Below are 23098 nucleotides of genomic sequence, written 5' to 3' on the forward strand. Positions count from 1 at the left end.
GTTTATATACTATAGAATAACACTGACATGATCATGTAATTGTAGCAACATCTAATATCTCTTAATGTAGAGAAGGGATAATTTTTCTAAATTAAATAGGACCTATTTCCAATATAGTGAGTTAGCCTGATACTGAAATTTCAGTTGTAGTTGTTGTAAATTTGTTAGACTAGATCAAATTGAAACAACATTTAATTCTGAGGATCTTTCTTTCGTGGTATAACTATGTGGTGATACTGAAAAAAATCAAAACCAGTAACAGCAGCAATAATACACATCTCTAAGCAAGTACTAGATGGTTTCTAATGATTTGCACAGAAATTGATACAGCCTCCTGTATTGTAGTTCTTATTATTATTTTTATTATTATTGACAGCTATTATTTTGTAACTACATAATAAGATGATGACACTTGCATAAGGTTATTTTTATTCGGGTTTGTGGGGTTTTTTTTGTTTTGGTTTTGTTTCTGTCTTATGAATGAGTAATAATTGCTCTGTTTCTGGCAGCTACTGATACTGAGTGCTCCTGAAATAAGGCTGTCAGCTTGCTTGTGCACATCAGCAACTTCATTCTTTATGCAAAATTACGAAGACTTGTGCTTATTGAATAAGGTGATTCTCACCTTAAGCTCACAGGCAAAGTTAGTGCCTACAGAATTGACTACTGCTAACAGTTTCTAACATTTTCCTCTGATACAGGGGGAAACTTTATTTTGGAGGCAAAGAAGGAAACTTACAGAGGTATTACAATCAGGACTCTACTGTCAGAGGCCCATACGAAATTTCAGTGTATTTACAACACACTGAAAATAATGCAGCTTCAGTCTTGTCATAGACTTTGGCAGTTAAATTTGCATAAATTCCTCCTCAGCATACTTAATATCCAAAGAGGTGGAGCAGGACCCTCCCCGTGTCTTTTTACAAGTTGGTGAAGTTTCTCAAGGAAAATGAGAGGAATCTTGCATTGCAGAAGTTTCTCTAATAATGCGGAGTACAACGAGAGCAAAGCTATCTGATCTGAATGCTGTGAGATGAGGCATGAAAAGGAAAAAGAGCAGTGGGACTGGAAAGAGGAAGAGCAAGTAAGACTTAAATGTACCTATAGCCCTGAATGGAAGGTACAAAAAACAAGCTGTATTTGAGAAACTCTGTAAAAGATGGGAGCTAAGATGTGAGGAAGAAGAGACAGAAATAGGTTGCAGGTATGGAAAACCTGCAATCACTATGCTGCCCCAGAGAATTTTGATTTGACTCCAAGAACAAAACACTTCTCAGCTTTCAAACACCTCAACTGGCTAATTATGCTGTATCTTCTCAACTGACCAGCCCAGCACCAGCCCATCGCAGCTGTAATTGCTGTTACCAGCTACTGTTATCACTCATGGCTAGAGGTTTGTATGTGCTGGGAATTCAATTTGAAGGGAATCTAGTTTAGCCTGAAGTACCACATTTGATAACTTAGAGGAGGGATCCACATAATAGAAATAGTAATTTTGAAGGAATTAAAGTTATATTAAAATAAATTATGAGGATGTTATTGTTACGAAGTCAAATATTCAAAAGTTAGGGTCTCAAAGGAAGCGGCCCAGAGATATTGGACTAATAAATATATTTAAGCTCCTTTTCTCTGATACTCTGTACTGTAAAACAGTTGCTAGATGTTTCTTTTTCCTGTGACTTCCCTTAACATTATGTGTCTTACCTGGTTCTCTTGTTGGTGCCACAAACAAATTTGCAGAACTTGCTCCAGTCCTTGGCGCTGATGTTTAAGAAATCTGTCCAGTTGTCGTCTCCTGTCCTGTAGCATTTCAAGGAGATTGTCAATTTTCAAGCAGCTGCTGTGGGCTCCCTGAATCAGTTCCGGATTTGCATTTGGCCCCTCACATTTGAAATCTTCTATGAACTCAGTTAGCTCTTGGCTTTTGTTTAAAAGTGCAAGTGACTTTTCCAAAAGCTCTGTAATAATAGAATGTGATAGAAAATAGAAAAAGTTATTTGTAATTCTAGTAGCATGTTTCAAATATTACTCAAGTATTTTTAAAATCTATATATCTATTTGCATACACAAGTGTAATGTATTTTTCTGCATTGCACGAGCAGGTTATAAATACTCTAGAAGGTATGTATCCTAAGTTATATAACAGCTGTCAAAACGGAAATATATGTGTAAAGGTGTAACAGCGTATACACATACATATATGGACCTATAATATTATATACATAATATCTATGCACATATAATGGTGTACTGAGAGCCATTGAGAGAAAACCCAGAAGCAATTTTGTTTTCTCAAAACCGAGTTCTTTTTGATTGTTCCCCAATCCTCAGGGAAGCTGAAGTGAAATTTCCTAACCTGCTTTCTGTGTGGGTCAATAACCTCTCTAGTTCTTCATTAATGATGCAAGTGAAGTTTAGGTCCTTATGCCCCTCATAGAAGTTGAAAGAAAAAGTTCGTCTGTCTGGGGCTTGTTATAACCTTATGACTAAATAATTAATGAATATCAGGAACACTTACCTTCATTCCATAGCTCTACCTAGATACATTCAGGGTTAAAATTCAGTGGACTAGTACACTTCAATGACCTACTAGTCACGCATCTTTGTTCCACCTCCTTAAAGACACATAGCACAAAAATCTATTGAACAGACAATGACCAGTATTTATAGGTCTTTCAAATGAAAAGATAAAAATTATACATACGGAGAGAGGAAGAAGAGGAGCCGTGCCAGAATTAGAGGCAAGTTAGGCATGAAGAAAAGTCTAAGGAAGGAATGTTTCCAAGGAGCTGCTAGTGAAGCAACAAATGACAAGCAGCAAACAGTTGAAACATTCATCTTCTCAGCTGAATATCTGTACTGGTAACTCAAGCCAAAGCACCCTAAATCACTGCCTTCCACGTGGAGCACCTAGGGAAGATGCAGAAGGGAAATGCCTGCACTTCTCCAGCCACCAAGAGCTAAGAAGATAGTTTAGTTTCCATGGGCTTACTGCAACAAGCCTGTCCATTTTGCTTCTTGCCTTCCAGAAAGGTGATATTAATCAGAACAATTAACATTTGTGATAAAGTACTCATCACATACTGGTAGAGCCAAGACTTTGTAAAGGTTGTATTTGCAGTCTTCTTACTTTGGAGTGGGTTGACAGTATCCTTCTTGCAGAAAAAAATACAAACACTGTTTTTTTTTAACAAATAGTTCAATATCAGTTTTCCAAATTTGATGTGGTTAAGATAGATTAAGAAGCCAATCAATTGCAACCACTTTCCTCCAGGAAAGGTTTATCCCCATCGAAGCAGTCTTTCTCTGGCAAGCCATTTCATCTGCTTCTTAACACTTATAGACCCTCTTTTCAGCAATAAATTACTGCCAGATACTCCAAGTTAAAATTGCTATACCATAAGCACTTGAAGATTGAATTGGAAGCCCCCAAACCAATATTAGAGTGACCCAAGTACAATTCTCTATTTAGTCTCCTGAGAAGAATACCTGGCATTCAAGATAGCAAAAAATAGTTAAACTGGTACTCCACTAGCTGTTCTGCAGCAACAAAGATGAAAAAATGAGAGATCTAGCTCAAAACCAGAAGTTTAATATCTTTCAGGAGGACTAATACAGAGTTATTTCACCAATATTTTTTCCAAGTATAATATTTTCATATTTGTTCTGTTTGTTTTAAATACACACAGGAAGAGTAAAATCAAAGAGTCAGTGCACAATCACACATCATCCATCAGAAGTAGGATACTGTTTGTACCTTTTGTATGATGTTCTTGTTGCAGAAGGAGTTCTCTCAAAGAGTCAATATTGTCAAACTCTTGGGCATTTTTCAGAAAATCTTCAACTTGGTCAATTTTAACAGCAAACTGCATTAAGAAAACAAAGGGTAGGAAGAAGTACAGTATAATTTTCTTTTGCAAAACTCTATAGTATCTATGTTATAGGGAAAGTTCATGAGGATTTGTAAATTCCTGAGAAAACTGACTGCTAGATACAGATTCTTTGTGGCCTCTATGCATCTTCTGTTTCTTTGAGGTTCTCATCGACTGAGAGAATCCAAATTTCAGTTGACTTACTCTGTAGCTACAGTTTGTCACTTTACGAGTCATCTTTCCTATATAGCCTTCAGACCTACTGAAAATACATTCTTATGGAAGAATCTGATAATTTCAAAGCCTTTGGTAAAATAATTTAACATGAATGAAGCTTTAGGTTTCCTTCCCATAACTTCTTCCAACTGTTAAAGTATAGCCAGAAAACAAACCAAAACAAACACTTAAGGGCAACATCAGACACAGATACCATCTTCAAAGCAATCTTTCAAAGGCAGAATGAGTAGGAAATTTAAGATAACTAATATTATGGTAAACACAGTAATTAATTATAGTAGGGAAACAGCATTTCTGTAAGAAAGAATGAGATTAGGCTACTCCTTTACAGCTCATTTTTCCATGGGTTCCATATTTTAAATATTGAAACATGCTGTGTTTCAGGGAGATCTGGAGCAGATTTCACAATCTGCTGAGATTCTTAAAACTAAAATTGGAATTCTTTATTTGGCTTCCAGCTTTCCAGGTGCAATTCCAAGTGTGAGTAATTCAGAGAGATTTGAGACACATATTGCATTTCTTCTTCCCTTCTGTATATAATGAGTGTGATCAGTGATGTGTTCTGGCTGCTGCATTTTCTTTTAATGACATAAGCCTGTTGCAGGGGCAATTCAGCTTGTCACTTAAGGACTTAGTCTGCACTAAGTCAAACTTTGATAGTACAGAATTTATCATGGTGATACTTATGCAATCTCTCCACTAATTTCTTTGTATAATACACATCACCAGGACACAGTAATTAGTAGATTGTTGCCCTTGGAGTTCTTAGGTCAGTTAGCAGTAGAATGGTTGCTTCTGTAATTTATAGTGGCAGTGGGCTATTGCAGAAACAAAATTATCAGGGAGAATTATTGAAGTCTTCAAAGCTCTGGGGATGCGGGGAGAATTGAATGTGAGGCTACACAGAGTGAACACACACCTGCAGGGCATGGAACCCCCCTCTGCTTGAGCTCCCTGTTTATCAGTGAATTAGCATAAGAGATACAGATAAATGGGTAAACAGAGAAAGACAACACTGAAATCTGTCTCTGGGCTAACACAATTGAGCTTTTGAGCACATCTGCACACAGAAGTCTCAGGTAAAGGACTGGAAAGTTAGACTAATATTTAGTTTGAATAATTACAATAGCTGTATGGATATTTCAATGTAAAACCTTCAGTGGCTAATCTTCAGTAAGCATTAGTGAAGGCATCTGAGAAGGTAGCTTTTTTACCACCAAATAATTTGAATCATAAAGAATGAAAGATATTCTGCAGAATGTCCATAGTCACTGAATTACATATTATAGGTTTTGGCCCAGTTCTGTTTTTCACTGTCATTTTCTGTCAAGTACAAATTTTGGAAACATCATGACAAAAGTATCTCTTAAAGTCTACATTGTTTTTTTGTTCAGTTGCATCCTGAACTATCCAGAAGGCACAAAAGGAAGGATGCATCTAGAGATTTTTATTTTCTTAATTGCTTCAGCCTTTAAGAATGCAATGAACATGTATAACAGAGTAAAATTACAGTGGACAGAGTACCTGTAAGATGTGGAAGGTTTCAAATTAAGACTCATTTGAATTGAATACAAACCTCCAAAGCACTTTCAAAGAACACTGAAGTAAGTTCCAGAAGTGACTGTCTCTTCTCTAACATAATTATGAGGCCATCCCATGCATCCCCAAGGGTCTCTGCCATGGCATCATAAACTTGACTCTTTTCTTTGTTCTCCTCTGCAGCCTTGTCTGCTTCATGCAACAGGTCCCATACCTGATCTTCCAAAGCCTGAGAAGAAAAAAAAAAGAAGAAATAAGTAAGCAGAAACCAAAACACTGTTCTGATAATGATATCAGGCTGCTTTTTCAGTGAGTCTAATAAACAAGTCTCCTGCTCCTGCTTCACTTCCATATCCTAGTGACAGGAGCATAGCTGTTCCTGCATGTTTCATTGCAAGCTTCGGAATTTCATCTGCACTTCAGAGGCAATATTTTTACGAAATTTCATTTAAAAACAAGTGTTAAGAGAATTTATCATTCTATCTGTAATATTTAGATTCAAATTAGTTTACATCTCCTTAAACACAGATCTTCCTGGAAGTGGTAGAAATGCAGATATTTTGGATCTTCTTTCATATTCCTTCCCATTACAAGCTTTATTATATTACTTACCCATAAGCCTCCAACGACTTCAAAGCAATCCAGACAAGAGTAGCTTGAACATATGCATGTATTCTCCAGAAAAACACAACATTTATGCAATGTTTCGAGTTTGGCTCTCCGTATTGCCCAAGCCGGCCAGCAAATAATACTACTCTATTGTCAAGAAAATCATTCTACTGTGTTTCATTCCCTTTACTAATCTCACCATGGGAAAGAAAACTGCTGGGCCATTTGCAGCTAATTTTTAAAATCTTCAGTGTGCCAGAAAAACTGGTTAGCATTTGTTCTATACTCTTTTTTTTCCCCCCCATCTCAGGTTTTATCATGAGCATGAATTAATACAGTGTCAATTTCTGCTGTTATTACAGGTGTTATCACATGAATGTGTAATGGGAAAATAAAACTATATTAGGCAAATTAAAATCTGTGATAACTCATACTCATGACACAGACTCTAATAAAGGCTAAAGAATTTGAAAACTTCAAATTCTCCAGACAGATACAACAGAAAAGAGGAAACTGCAGAAAGCTTTATTGTTCTAAACATAGAACTATAACCTCCAGTACTCCCTAGACCTTATATACTACATAAAGGGGTTGGCTTGAACTAAAGAGGCTCATCAGTCATCTCTAAAAACAGTACTGTTAGAACAATACAAACTATGGAGTTCTTGCTTTTTTCTTTGAAAAAAAAAAATAATTAAATTATTTTAACTTTACAGACAGCAAACTATGAAAACAAACAGTGGTAAAATTAACAGGCATAAGAGCAGCTCCAACAAATCCATCTTTTTTTACAGTATATAGGAAAGTCATTATCAGCAACATGAATGCAGGCTTATTGTTTGGTGACAAACACATCAAAAAGGGCATCTGATGAAAAGCCAGTGCTCTAGAGAACAATACACACTCCATTTGATTTTCTGAATACCAGCAATGGGAACTGTTGCTTTCTAATCCTTAAACAAAACCAATTATTTTTGTTCTGTTGAATCCCCACCCTGACTGCCTCGGAATGTAAGAAAAGCTCAAATCTCCCAAATGCTACCTGTTATGTATTTATGTAGAAATCTAATTAACATTTCTTAAAATGATGCTTTGACTTCAAATGAGGTAATTTGCATGCTGTAGATACTGTCACTCTGATGTAACAATTGAAAGCAACTGTTTTATATCTCCACTATGCCACAATGAGACAAGAATCAGATCAGGAAAAACAGTTGTCCTTGGGAATCTAATGCAAAGTACTCCAGTCAACTTTTATTCAAGAACAGTTATCTAGCTGACAAGGCACCTAAGGGTTGCTGCAGGTGTTCTTCTAGTCTTACATGCAGCAGTCAGAATCCTTATTACTGGAAATAAAAAAACAGCAGCACTGACTCATGATAACTTTTAAACTGCAGGGATTATATGGTTATACAATTAATAAAATTTAAAACCCAGCTTCATCAAAACAATGATAATGATAAGTTAATGAAAAGAGCTCATTAAAATTTTAAATTAAAATCCATCTTTCACTGCAATCTTTAACACAGTTCTTTCAACTCTCTCTCCGTTTTTCTGTTATAGGTTTGCATCATTATTTCTCAATTATTTTATACTATCAAAGCTGTCCATGTAATACTGGATTTTCCTGAATATATGCATAATTTCTTCAGAGCCAACAAAACCTTGGTTCTTTGTCCATCATCAGAAAAATAACTAACTGCCAGGGGCTACCTGTGCTGGATGAATCCTGGCTTATAGATCTAAAGGAAGTTTGTTTTGTTTCCTAGCACCAGAATAAAAGATCCTGTTAAAGTCTCGTAGAAGCTTTAAAGCCAAACAACAAATTACCTCCTATGTGGGTTTTTGATTCTTTCATTTTGATTCAACTTGTACAATCTTTTTGTATGAAGTGCAAGTTCATGTCAGAATTCAAATACTAAACAAGTCACTTTCATGCAGCATTCAAGTTTTCGTCATTTGGACTGTTCTAAAATTTGATGAGAAGACTGTAAACTGGTGAGGATACTTGCTTCTCTGGGCAACTACCTACCCTCAACAGACAAAGCATAAACCGAACTCATAGTTTTAACAATTGATACCATGGGTGAGATTCCATCAGGTCACTTTTCATCTGCTTCAGAGGACTGCAAAGAGCTGGAGTCCCCAAGCCCCCCAGTTTATTTCCAACTTGCAAAGTGTGGCTTTAGTGAAGAGGGAAAACTTGAGCGCGTTTCTTCAAGCCGTCCTTTGCCAGGTGAGGACAAAAACATAAAGCAGTGTGAAGCATACAGACCACTCGGCCTCAGAGACAGTTATTACTGAAAAAGCCACTTGTCCTGTTTCTTTGCTCCCTCTGCGTTTTGTTCAAGACCACTTCAGCAGATGTTCCAGCCCAGGGCTGAGATAACCCAAAGATAGCATCCATGTTATAACACACAGTTTACCCTCTTATTTAGAGGTAAGCATTTTAGTTGTGGTCTATAGGCTACAAAGTCACTTTCAAACATGCTGAGATATTTGTACACCTCTGGGGATACAAAATTCTCTCATTTCAACAACGTTATCTATAACATGTTACGTAGCTAAGATTGGCTCTAGGGAAAATAATAAACTTTCTATTGCAAGGAGCATACCAAGCCATGAACTATTCACAATATTTCTACATCTTGGTAAATCTTATACAGAGCTGCAAAAAAGTTACATTAAGTATGTGCATCTAAACTTCATGTTTCATTTCAGCATTATCTTCAACAGGAAAGATACTGATTTTTTTTATTCTTTTAAACTCAAGTCAGTTTATGCAGCAATTAAAAAAAAATGGATAAAATCCAGAATATCCTATAGCCCGATCAAGTCTGAAAAGTCAAGTCAAACTTCCTACACAGTCAAATATTCTAGAAGTGCTTACAGTACAGAAAAATTTTGTCAGGGGTACATGGAAAATGGCATTTATCTGTGTGTTGTAAACATCTGCTCACTTTTACCCCTGTCTGTACATAATCACAGCTGAGAAAAGGAAAGAGGAAACTGGAGCCAGACAAGAGAACCTGGGACAGAAGAAATGCATTTCTGCATTTCAGCAGCACCTGGTGATGGTGCAAGAGCTTCCCTCCAATTATCTCACGAAAAAAATGGATCAAAACGATGAGTTAACAATATGTTGAATACCACTGCTCATAAAGATTTACTGCTGATTGTCTTTGAACTTCTTTTTTTAAGTTAATATAGATCACAAAGATCTCATTGTATTGTAATAAATTGAAATTAACACCTCTCTTCACCTGGAAAGCTTATGAAAAAAAATTACCAGGTGGAAAAGCTGTGAGATACTTGACAGAATTGTACAACAACAATTCATAAACTGATGCTCATGGTACTGTGCAAGAATCATACTTTTATGCAAGAGTATATATTGCAAGAACTGTATTTACTGCAACAACAATAATAACCCCAACACTAAATTTACCATAATGTAGCCATCTCTAGTTTAATCAAGTCCTCTCCTGTTTCTTAATCTGTCCTTGCCAGTTTGAGCATGCTTATCCACAGTGCTGCCAGTTAGCAACAGCATTGTTTCAGGCAAAACAGTGCAGTAATGGGTAAGTCTACGCTACAGTATCTGTTCTGAGTGCAGCTAGTGAAGACACAACGAAGGTAAAAATCTAAATCACTCATTCAGTGCAGTGTCAGTAGCCTGGAACTCAGTGCAAGTGCAATATGTACTTTTCAAGTTGTTTTTACTACCTTCGCTGAGGTTATATCTTCACTAAAAGCTGAGGCCAAGCATTTCTGTCATCTGCACTGTAAATCCCTCAGTGCAGTACAGTTCAAAAAAGATCTGAGAACATTCCCATTGCAGATTACCACTTCTTGCCACAGGATGCTTGGAACTTAACTGAGCATTATTTGGCTTTGGGCACAAGAAACGTACCAGCTGCAAATGAACCAGCCTTGTTCTTGATGGACATAGACCATTTCCTTTGAAGGTTTCTAAAGGTATACATCTAGAGTCTGGCAGGCAATTTTACTGCAAGTGGTGGGTAATTGTGCTTCATGCTACTGCTGCTACACTGCTAGCTATGTCTGAGTTGGTTGTTTTACAGTGAGTTCACAGACGTCCACACAAAGTGTAAGCATAAGACGACCTGCAGTCAGAACTCAGAATATAACATACAAAACAGAAACAACATAGGTTTCCACTATCCCAATTACTACATTACCCATATGCAGCGAAATATCCAGAAGTTTTTCATTACCATAAACAATACTGTTCAACTTCTTCAGATCCCTTTCAGTTGCTCCCTTACCTTATAAATTCTGGTTGAATTGTTTCATGGTTCCACCGTCATTCAGTTATATACAGAAGAAATCATTAAGTACTGAATCCAGTTAGAGTTTAGGCATTGTCTTGAGCTTGCAAAACTATTCATTGCTCGTGACCACTTACATGTAAATATACAAGAATATCTAAAGTTACTAGTATAGTTAAAGAAGGATAATTGTAGCATATACAGCTAGAATTATTAGTCTACTTATTTGACCTAATCCACTCAGTTTAAGTGTAATTGGGTTTCCTTATTTATCCTTTCAGTGCAATTTTAATTTCAATTCGTAAACTTCAATTTCTAAACTTCAATTTAGCTAAGAAAAAATTAAAAATATATGTAGTGCAGGACACAGAGTTATATTGCAGTTCTTACCAAATTCATGCTCATTCCACAGCTGAGAGATGTTTTTCAGGCAGTATATATTATTCACAGAAGAGAAAAAAACCTGACTTCTTGGCTCTAAGGCCAAGGACCTGCCTTACTTTAACCTTTGTACAGCACATTTAAGAAATATTTAAACCCTGTCAAAGCAAATAAAGCTGTGGGGAAAAAAATAAACAAGGCATTTTTAAGGTATATTTCTGTTACTCTACAATTTTATGCAATCATTATAGGTTTTGGTTTCCTTTCTGCTATATGAAAAACCTGTCTTTCAGTAAAACTGCTAATGTTCAATTCACTCATACTTTCATGCAGAGTTTAACCTAAATGTCTCTTTATAAATATCTAGCAGCTTCTCCAAAACCAATAAAATTTTCCTGTAAAAGAAAAAAGAAAAAGCATCAGCCTCCCCCCAAAAAAGAACAAATCATCAGTAGGTGGATGGAATTTATGTTGCCATTTGAAAGACTATTTTAAAGGAAAGAAGACTGAAAATAACTTTTAAATGTGTCTGGGCTTTAGAAGACCCATGCTGGTAGACCCTGCTGAGGAAATTCAGAAGATTCTCACATGTCCTGGGAAGGTGATTTCCTACAGACCTCTCCCATCACACTACTGAAGAGCATGGAAAGAGAGGGGGAAATTCTCTTTTCCCTTTCCTGATTGCTGTACACTGAGCCTCCCTCCCTTTCCAGAGGGAAACAAAATTTGCCTTCTAGAATACACATGTAAGTCAACTCTTACGGTGTATATTCAGAAAACTTCTGGAGCACAAAGCAGAGAAGACACATAGCAACCAGAGAGCCTGAAGCAGCCAGAGACTGGCAAACTCTGGAGGAAACGAAAGACTAGATACAGGTAGAGCTTAAACTTCCTAGAGAGGATAGCATACAGCAAATGCAAATATTTCATGTACACTCAAAATTTCACGAGTAAAATAGATTTCACATTTCCTGAACTTCTTTACTGACTTGATTCTCAAAAAAATGAAAACTGCACGTCATTAAAGTTTGTATCTTTTGCTTTCTAAATCCAGTCATCATAAAATATGCTTTTCCCCCTGAAATACTATCCAATATTTCTCCTTAAAATGGCAGCAGCTCCTGAATCAATCTAATTCATAACTAATATTTGTCAACATGAATAACAGAGATGTAAATTATTAGCTATAGTACCATCAAGATTTCAGAAGTGAAAAACATCAAGAAAACAAAGATGCGTGAATTTTCATCCTCTCTTAAGGTTATACAACACCTGGGTCATCAAATTCAGTCCCTGGGGTTTTAGAAAGAATAATTTCCGACAGTCCTTTCCACAAATATTTCTTACTGCTAATCAAAATCACCTAGGATTTTTACTCCTTTTATTGCCATTGAAAAATCTATTTTGGGACACTGCTCGGACAGTTAGAAACCTTTTCCATCCTATTTCTTTTAACGATCTCCATGTGCTATATATATTCCTACGCAAGCAGTGGCCTTCAACTTCAACATTTGTTCTCCTGTGGTGTTTACCCATGCAATGTATTTATGATAACCTCAGTCCTTCTGCTGATCTAAACAAAACGTTTTCTTAGTCCTCTCTAAGAATTTAGATTATACTATTCTCTTTGTAACCTACTATGTACCTACCTTCAGCTTGGTGTCAGCTTTTTTCAGTATGGAAGACCAGAATCCTAAATTTCCACTTACGCTTCCTAATTGTCTTCAGAACAGTTGCAAGTATTGGTCCCTAGACTGTTTCCACAGCCATGAAGGTTAATAGCTGTGCCACAGTCAAGAAGTAGACTTAAGGCTGCAACACAAATACTTGCTATTCACTTTTAACTGTACCACCTTGTATATTGATTGTTAAACTTTATATTTCTGTTTTTATACTACTGGAGTTCATTCACTTCCACCTGACCATCTTCCTTTCATGACCAGGTTCAGTGCAGGTTCACCATTTCATGATGAGGTTCATGATCCAATTGCTCCCAATGAGCAATATTCTCATCAGAACTGGATCATGGATTGCTCTGGAAAGAAATCACTTTGGAAAGCTCTCTGCCTTTTCCATCTATTTCTGTCTGCCATTGTTATGCCATTGTTAGCATGAAAGGTGTTGGTCTATTCTCCCACGTAGCAAGTGAAAGGACAAGAGGAAATGGCCTCAAGTTGTGCCAGGAGAAGTTTAGATTGGATATTAGGAAAAATTTCTTCACAGAAAAGGGTTGTCAGGCACTGGAACAGGCTGCCTGGGACAATGGTGGAGCCACCATACCTGAAGGGGTTTAAAAGGTGTATAGACGAGCTTCTTAGGGACATGGTTTAGTGCCAGAGTTAGGTTATGGTTGGACTCAATGATCCTGAGAGTCTTTTCCAACCAAAATGATTCTATGATTCTATTTCCTGAAAAACAGATAGATCTTGTCAAACTGTTTGAGCAGACTCACATGTGCAGATGATGGGATCACACATTTCATCACACTTTTCCCCTTTTATTTTACAAATCGCTTCCACTACTCAGTTTTGCTTTATGATGAAAATGCAGATGAACTTTCATGCTAATTGTGCTGTTGACACTTCAATTATTAATTGTGAATAATTCAAAAGATATTAGCAAATAATTTCTTTCATAACAAACTTACTGAAAAAATAAGCATTATGAAAATATTTCTACTTGAAAAAACTGAAAGACTTCTTTAGAAGATATGAAATTAAAAAAATGAGCATATTATCACTTTTTAAAGAATGTAATTTTCTAATTTGTTTTTCTTGGATATTAGCATATAAATTACTATTTTGCAATTTATGCTCTGTGAATTGAAGTAAATAACATAATTAAGAGCAATCTTCAGGTTCATGAGCTAAATTAATATCAGTGCTGGTTTTAAGCTTGAGTTTATAGGCTACATCTATTTCTGTTTTGTAATGGTTCTGCCAGCATCTCTTTCATGATAAAAAGCGGAACTTTGGAAGCAAACTAAGAATGCCATGGTTTGTCCTAGTGGGGATTTTAACACGGTCATAGCCAAAAGTACGGTAGCACATGCACACACACAGTCTGGTTTTTGTTTCCTCCTGCAAGCTTTGTCTCTCAAGATTTTCTGGTTTTGATTCCTCTCACTTTTTCTTTTGAAAAATGTAAAGAATGAGTTATCAAAACATATATATATATATACATATGTACACATATATTTACATTATATTTACATTTTCACAATGCATAAACCTGCTGAAGGTCATCTAAAAAAAGGATTAGGGAAATGCTGGGAAGGAGACTTTCATGACATCATGGAGGTTGATGTTTTCAACAAAACTGTTGCTGCAGATGTGATCTAATTCAGCAAAACAGAAACTGAATTTATTATTTTAGATGCAGGACATATTAACAAATGTTAAGTGGAAAAAATTACTAGAATCAATACTTCAAAGACAGAGTCATTCTTGTAAAAACTTTTGAGGAGTGGATATAGTAACTTAAGCCTGAATAATTATTGACAAGTGTTAACAGCTTACTATATGACAAAAAGGTTCATGTCTGAAAAATGCATCTCAGTACAAATTATAATGATATTGCAGTCCTGTATTATTGCAGCTCTTAAAATGCTGAGAAAAAAAAATAGTCATACTTACCTAAAATCTTCCTGTCTCAAGCAGTATTTAATGTTATGGTATCATCCTTACTGTAATTTACATCAATTATATTCAATGAAAATGTGCCTGGAATATCTACTTCACACTTACAAAGAGCTTGCTTGTGTTTACAGCTGTTATAACCTAACCAAACTTCTCATAACATTGCAGAATTAAAAAAAAAACTCGACATTCCGTATATTGAACAGTTACCAAGGATTATAGGAATTTTTCACTTGACAGTAATGTATAAAGTGGGAAAAACTGTGTCAGTTCACTTTTACTGCTGTTGCCAGAAAAATAGTAATTAACACTGAGCATATTTTTTCAGTGCAAAGGCCTAACTCTGATCTGTTACACTGACAAAGGTTGAACATATTTTTTTCTACGTAGAGTTTAACCTAACAACCACATTGCAACAGGAAGCCCCCACAGCGATGTCAGCTGTGGTATATAAACTATAATTACTAGGTGTATTATTGTGTGGTTTTATCACATCTTACCTTAAGTTTAGCTAGGAGGAATTCATGATCTTGCAGTAATTTTTTAGTCTCATCTTGATTGCTGCCAATTTCTAATAAATTTGGTGTTGATTCAGCCAGCTGAAGCTTCACCCATTTTCCACACTGTAATAAGTAAAAAGGAACAGCCTTCAGAAAACACAGGCTTTCCTTCATGTATTTATTCACACAGACTCTCAGGTCACACATGCTTTCCACAGTCACAGAAGCTCAGGGACCCATAAACATGTATTCAATTGCAGAATGAAGACACAGAAGATGAAATACAAACATCCCACATTTGAAACAGGTATCAAAATCCCAGACTCTAGTCTTATCCAATAGCTACTGCGATTTTGTTTTTGCCTGTTAAGAGTAAGATTATCACAATGAGCCAAAAAGGTTTGTCCAGCTCATCTCCCCTTTCAGCTGCAGATTGCAGAGATAGTTAAGGAAACTGGGTGGGTGGACAGAAGGTACAAAACCATCACAACAGATGCAAAAACCATAGCTGCAAATCTTATTTCCACCACACAGATCCAGCATACTTGCAAACCGAATATAGAGATTGCACAGCTAGTAGCAGGGCCACTTAATACTTTGTGGAATAGGAACCTGAACAGCAATCTCCTATTGTGTCCTGGAGGAGGCACAAAGAAAGGAAGCCTGGCAGCCACCCCAAAGAGCTTGTTCTTTCTGTGCTGCAGAACTGCTGCAGTCTGAGCAGCATAACTTGGAGAGGATGGTGATAAAGAACGAAGCATGGATGCCAATGGAGACAAGCACAGTTCCCACAGCACATGGGGGAAAAAAAATAAATGTCTGCACTCTAAACTTAAGTCTCCTTGCGACAAAATTCAACCCCTGTGGCAACAGGCAGTCTCCTCAGGGGGCTGATAAGAGGGAACCTTCCCACCAGCATAACTGAGGTAACCCCATCCTAAATAATCACCCTAAATCAGCGACAGCCCTATTCATTATCACCTTAGTCTGCATTACAGACATACTCTAGTGGCTGAGGCTGTTCTCCAAGTTGACTGGAGAATGAAGAGTCAAACTGCCAATAAACTCCAGCTGGGATTCAGTACCTCAGCATCCAGCTTTACTTCCCATGACAAATTTTGTGCAAGCTGTTAGGTGCGGATTCCAGCTCACAGAACAGGCCTTTAGGTGCTCATAAGCACAGTTACATACACACAAAGGCTTCTATTAGAACACATGGGAATATGAACTCACAGCTTTCAAAAACAGCCACTCATTATCAGGTTTAGGTGCTTTTTTCCCCCTAGCAAATGCTAGAAGAAAAGGCACATAATCTGCATTTTTGGAGATGGTAGACTACTTATGCAAAATTTTTGCTGAGCATAACTTAAAAATAACATCTGAAGAGTCTCAACTATGATTAAAGGTAACATCATGTTTATCAACAAATTTTCATGGCACTCAGCATTTATCGCTTAATTTTTAAACAGATTAAGAAGAATTCCTTGCCTCTAAGAGCCTAAATATTTTGGCCAAATTACTTACTATATTTTAAAAACAAACCAATCAACCACAAACACACACATACACATACACACAAACAGAAGCTGTGAACATGAACAAGTGTTAACTTCCAAGGAAGCTCTATTAGATATTAACTAATTAAATGACCTTGCCTTATCATTTTATGTTATTTAGCTTCTCATTTGTGCGGAACTTCTAAAAGAAGCACTGATCACGGAGTAGCAGAAAGCCAAGAACAGCTCTGCAGCAGTTTCTGCCTTACCTTAAGCACAGCTATCACAATGCTGGCTTCCCCAGCCTGAACAGCAACTGAACTGACTGTTGTTGTCGAAAGCTTCTGCTCCGAACTGGCTTCATTTGACATGGTGTTTCAAAACGCAGCTTCATACACTAAAGCAGACTTAAAACGCTCTTGCAGGGTCCACTGTTCATTTCAGAAAGCGAGAGAGTTGCTTGGATTCATTCACTGAAACAGCTCAGATAACACTGATTACTCTGCCAAAAAGGAAAGAACAGGAGGTTAAAAATAGACAACGCCATTGAGTTTATCATTCTTGAGAGATATTTGACACACCCCTAGTTTGGTAGCATTAAGCTGCCTGTTCTTTTTTGTCACTATCTGAAGTGTGAAGGTCTTCTATGAACATCACCTGACATCGGCTAACCAAAGGAAAGAAGATTCTCAATTTAAAACAGCTAGAAAAAAATGTACTATTGAGTATATAGAGATAAATCCAGTGTTTTGAGTTTCCAAAACATGCAGCTATATAGACTATATTTTCATACACTACAAGTAATATATTTTCTTGTTTACCAGTTACTGAATATATTTGGTTAATATAAATCTTTCACTGACTCAAAGTATTTAAACAGGATGAACATTTGTATATAAATCAGATACTGAATCAAAACAGACACGGGGTTTTTAATCAAAAAATATTTAAAAGTATAGTGATCACAGCAACCAGAGAAGGAAACCAAGTACGTCGTGTGAATTCTTAGGGAGTGTTTTATTCCTGTCTGAGATTGAGATAATTTACCTGCTTTTCAATTTAATCATAAATTGTTTATATAGTCTTCATTTTGTTCTAAATGAGCTTAGGGAAGACGTCTCTAATAATTGTTTAAACTCCACTTAAGTCTTTTATTCAGTGCAGGGAAATGAATAGACATGTTTAAATCACAGTATTGGTTTGGCATATTAATTCTCTTGCCAGAAGCACAGAGCATGCCACAAGCAGCCTACAGAAAGAAACAGCAGCTGCTGGGTTTCCTTCCACAGAACAGCTGAGAAAGTGACACTGGTGGTTAGGTTTGCAGGTCACTCTGGAAACACAATTCCACCCCAGAAACTACACGCATAACTCTCCTCTAAGCATCTGCTTGCTTGATTTGTTTAAAAATATGGAACATTTAGATACATCTTAATATAAACAGGATTTGCTAACTGCAAACCAGAACAGATGCACCTGCAATTAAATCAGGATCTGGAAATTAATTTAAAATATTTTGGACTGGAAGAAGCTTAGGGTATTTACAGGAAATCTGAACAGATGTGTCAAGGTCTGTGATTTTCTGTTTGTTCATTTCTGCCCCTCTCCAACTGTTGGCAGACTATAATCTTAATCTGATCGATTATAATCTTAATCTGATCACCATCTTCAGACCACGAGTTTCAAATGGGGTATTGCTGTAGTGGTTTGTGTTGAACTAAATGTTCTTAGCAAATCAAAACAGCTTTCCTATCTCTTGTGCCAAACAGAGCCATGAATGCTCAAGTTGCCAACAAGAGAAAAAATATCACATAAATTTCAAAAACTCCTTGTGACACCTGTGAGAGGCCTGTGAACCCTTGCCACTAAAATATTATATAGACATTCATGAGACTTGTGCGTTATTTGTGTAATAGCTATGGCAGAACAAAATGTTTGAAGTTTAATGGCCACACAAAACCCAGAGAGTTGAAGTCCTGAAAAAAAACCTCAAAGGTGAAACAGAAGAGAGCACCCTATTGTGGTTTGAACAGAAGAGAGATCCATTGTACAAACCTGCTAAAAACTCAAGATTCGCAAAATCATTCCAGAAGACAAGTGACACTGGATTTTTTCACCCTGTTGGCAGAACTGAAAACAAAATGGACTTGACCACTGAAAAAACTGATTAGGAAAAAACAGTCTGACCTCTTGTTAGTCTTATAAAAGGAGTTACAAACCAATTTCAGTGCTATGTCCAAGTGTGTCCTTGAGTTTCTGTTCCCTCAGAAGCACATTTTAAGTGAATTTTCCCACAGCATAAGTTGAGCTAATCCATCTTCTCACTAAAGAAGACAGACATAAGAGCTGTCTTTCACTCAGGTTAAGTGAGAAATCATTTTTCATAGCGCTAGCAGCTGGAAATCATGGAAAAACACCATACTCAAAAAGTTGACCATAAGGAAGTTTCAAAACGTCTGATAGCACATGGATATTCTACTTCTTCAGCTTATGCTAAACAAATAAGATAGAGACAGGAAAACGTCAGAGTAGCAGGCAAATAAAAAGTATTAAGGAATCAAAAGAGATGATCTAGTATAATCCTGGGAGAAAAAGCTGAGGGTTTTGGCATAGCATGATGATCCATTTCAGCTGTGTCCAGGGAAATAAAATTTAACAAGCACGCCTTTCTCAGTCTTGTTTACTTACTTATCTGTCATCTGTTCCTCTGAAACAAACAAAGAAAAATCCCGCTAGAAGCCAGGAACAGGCAGGCTATCTGTATCAGTAGAGAGAAATATTTTCCCTTTGCTACTGCTGTGTGAAAGACAAGAGTAAGAATGGCAAGAGGAAACTAACATTCACCAGCTGTCCATGAGAAACAATGAAACTGAACAAATGAACAAAGGAAACAATCTCAGGAAGACAGAAAACAGATCAGCTCTCTCTAGTGTAAATAATGTCAAGTATTTTCTGTAACAACTATGTAAAAAGGATTTGAGAGGTAAACATGATAAAAATCACTTCATTTTCAGCATGGAGTGTGTCTCATCAGCACCTTTTTCTCTCATGTGGCAAGGGAAGCTCACTAATCACAGTTTTGCCAGTTATGCATAGGAAACAGACCTGTCTTTCTTGGAGATAACTCGCTTTTTGTTCAGAGCTTTGGAGCTGCCAATGCTCTATGAAGATGCCTCCGGGAGAGAAAAAATTCACTCCCTACAGCCTCAAACACATGGGGGCCTTCACTGTGACTGGTTTGTAAATGTTATGGGTCTCCTCTTCTTGCCTTGTCTCGTACCTGGGATAATAGGTGTACACAGCAAGGGAGAGGATGTAGAACAAGAGAAGGAAGCAGCCCTCAAATTGATGGGTTCCGTGTGGCTTGAGAAAACACTGCTTCCCTCTGGCAGCCCCACCGGAATGAGGGACAAAGATGTCAAACCTCTCCCAGTCTCTGGTTGCTGCTTTTTTGCTGGCTTCTACCATCTTACCTTTCGAGTAGGCACCATTTTCAGGTATCAGGAATAACAGCATGAGAGCAAGCAGTCTGCAAGTGTCCCTAGGTGCATAAAGAGGGGACTGTGCAGCCATGGAGGTCACATATAAAGGTGAGGGTTGAACGGGAGATAGGTTTTTCTCCTGGAAGAGGATCCTCTTTGCCCTATAGGGCAAATAAGTTTCTAGGATGAGAAACTGGTTGAAAGCCTAATCAAGTTTTGTCATGCTAAAAAGTCAAACCCAAGTAGGATAATAACCACCCTGGCAGCAGTAGCCAGCAAGGGAGGAAAGCGGGAAACAGAGCTGCCTCCTCTCAGAGGTCAAAACAGACACGAATGGCACATGGCGAACAGCAACTTGTAATATCACCTCTTTCTTAACGCCTAATTAGAAAGAAGTGTGTCTTGCAGAGAACCACACTATGAAAGCTGTCAGAACGCAGAAGGAAACCGAGGCACTCACAGACATTACCTTTTACCCAGGACTATGAGATTCGGACACAGGCCACGGCTGAGGGAAGCCCGTCTTCCCACAGCCACCCAAGGGCCACCCAACCCAGCCTCGCTCCCCTCACATCAGTGAGGAGTTTCTGCTGCCAAAGCAGCAGGTACACTGAGAGGGGAGGAAACCCTCCCCGCTCCCAAAACCAAGGTTATTGTTACCTGCAGGAGGGAGGGAAAGGGCCAGCCAGGGTAAGTCAGATTAACTTCAGGCAGGTAACAGCTGAAGCACTGGCAGAACCTGTTTCCCTGTCACCTTAGAGTCTATGAGCTTAAGAAAAGGCAGCTCTAATTTAGCCCAGGACCCTGGTGGCCCCAAAAAGGGGGTTGTGCTATGTTTGCCACTGTGGAAAGAGAAGGCACAGAAGTTCAAGTAAAGGGCTAGGAAACAGCTGTGAAAGAGTGCTCAAGGGGTAAAAGACACCACGCTCCAACACAGCAAAAAATTGTAAGAACTAATCACGGTCCATGTTGCATGGATTATTGTTTCATAGGTCCCAGATTAGTTTTATTTAAAAACTTACAAGCATAATGAAGCATTATATCTTGTATCTTTCCATTCTTTCTGTGCATCACCCCAACAAAACCCCTTCTACTCTTGATCTTCCACTGCCAGTCCTGGAGACACTTTATATTACCCTAAGAAAAGAGCAAGAAAAAGCTACCCAAGAAGCATCATCATGCAAAGCAAAGACCAAAACCTAAGGTATCCTGGTTCTTCCCTGTAACACTGAGTATGTCTCCACGAAAGAAAAAACACACAGCGCTTTTAACTGTAAAACCAACAGTATAACAACGATCAAGATACTGGCAAACAGTTTAACGTTGCTAATTCTGTGCAGTGGTACGAACTAAATCACTATTTGTTTGCTTCCAAGGACAACAATATTTAAAAAAACCCCATACAGTAAACAGACCTGGGAAGCAATGATAGCTGATACATTTCAGTCCACTGGTCACTAATTTTTTATGTCCCACTCTTTTGCTCCAAAGCATTCTCTTCCCTATACCCCTCTTTTGGATACTAGAGGATTTTCAAAAAGTCTACATGCTGTTTGTACCTAGAACTTGTCAAAATAGTTCCTAAATCCCTATTATTTATTAAATGATATAAAAGATCCACCAAATTTAACTAGGGCTTATAACCATATGTTATATTGCTTCAGCCTCCACTCTTATTTTAAGAAAGCTCATATAGCCTTTAAATTTAGAACTCCAGGTTCTAAATGTTATATAAACAGAGACTGTTCTTTCTAGCATCTGTTATTTTAAAAATTGTCTTCTTATTCTTTACCAGGCTTATACACAGGGTAAAGAGGAATGTTGACACATAGGCACTGCTTACATTTTTATTCACTAGGCATCATGTGTCTTGAATTCCTGAAGAGTGTACAATCGCCCTGACTGTTTTCAAATATACAGAAGTAATAAACCAAGCTTGACAGTAACCTGCTCATCTGACATGCTTTCTTCTTATTTTGTTATCTTAGCATGTGACTCAAGAAGGGCAGCATAGAAAACTGAGGTGTTGGGGTCTCCACTCAAGAACCCCTGCAGGAATCAGGTTTCTCATTCTGAGATTGTGATAAAACATTGGTGCTTTCAGAAAGAACCTCCTTTACTTATTAAATGTAACACCATGAAAAAAAATATTTGTTTAGATTCTTTACTGGCAGACAAGATAGAGGAGATTTCATACAACAAACTGGAGGAAAATGACAAAAAAAGCACCTTGGGTAAAGGAAGAAAAAGAGAGGGAGAGAGGAGCACAAGTCCCTGTGATAATTCTGAAACCATTGACAGCTTTGACTGATTAACAGAAGTACCTCTAAGCCAACTGATCTGAACAGATGTCCCCAAATCCAAACACATTAATTACTTAGTATCATTTTTCTTTGCAAGTTTAATTTTATTTTGCTGTCACAACCAGCAAAAAACCCAAGTTGAATTTGTACCTTAAAGTGACTGCTCCAGCAGGAAGGACTGGAAGAAAAAAGTGAACCAATGACTCTTCAAGTGTAAATAAAATGGCAAAACATAAACAATGAAGATTTTAACTGTTGAATACGGTGGAAAGATCAAATAAAACAGAAAACAATACACAAGTGTGAAGCACAAAGTGATCGCATCTTATTCTCTCTCATACTAAGTGAAGAGACCAGCGTGCCCTCTGAAGTTTACAGAAGAAACAGCAGGGAAGCTTTCTCCAGTTTGCTCAGAATCAGCTGGAGAGTGGACTTACCCGATCTGCACCCCCGGGGAAGCTCAGCATTTCTGTCTCACTGGGTCTTGTCCAACACAAATGCTGCACAATCCTTGGAGCTGCACTCCCATGAGCACAAGTGAGGCAGCTCTAACAGCTCACAGGTGGCATGTACGCTAGTCAGCCCAATTGCAAGCTCGTCAAAGAAAAAGGGGGCCCACTGTATTCAGCTCTGTCAGGAGAATGAAGAGACATTAGGTAGTTCATTAGTCCGTGGTTCAGGCTCCATCAGGAGCAGCAGAAAGAGAACAGTTTACTACACAGGATTAGTATGTTCCCTTGCCCATGCAT

The 23098-nt window shown here is 37.6% G+C and overlaps 1 protein-coding gene across 9 annotated transcripts in view; it reads right to left on the minus strand.

Moving 5' to 3' along the window:
• Positions 1-23098, minus strand: part of CCDC141 (coiled-coil domain containing 141) — a 79315-nt gene that overhangs the window by 49852 nt on the left and 6365 nt on the right. For 7 of the 9 annotated variants that reach the window (XR_002415368.2, XR_002415367.2, XR_010473689.1 and 4 more), the window contains exons 1-6: positions 22787-23062; positions 16834-17066; positions 15069-15191; positions 5686-5877; positions 3758-3866; positions 1705-1958 (exon numbers count right to left, since the gene is read on the minus strand). Coding sequence is in view for 6 of the 9 variants with exons in the window: in XM_005504064.3 (XP_005504121.2) it covers positions 1705-1958; positions 3758-3866; positions 5686-5877; positions 15069-15191; positions 16834-16935 (780 nt within the window). In the remaining 3 variants the exon portion in view is untranslated. Of the gene's footprint in view, positions 1-1704; positions 1959-3757; positions 3867-5685; positions 5878-10939; positions 11646-15068; positions 15192-16833; positions 17067-22786; positions 23063-23098 lie in introns of those variants that run through there. The other 2 variants (XM_065068863.1, XM_065068864.1) reach the window with 2 other exon arrangements.

This window comes from Columba livia, chromosome 7 (assembly GCF_036013475.1).
Source record: "Columba livia isolate bColLiv1 breed racing homer chromosome 7, bColLiv1.pat.W.v2, whole genome shotgun sequence".
NCBI classification, from domain to species: Eukaryota; Metazoa; Chordata; class Aves; order Columbiformes; family Columbidae; genus Columba; species Columba livia.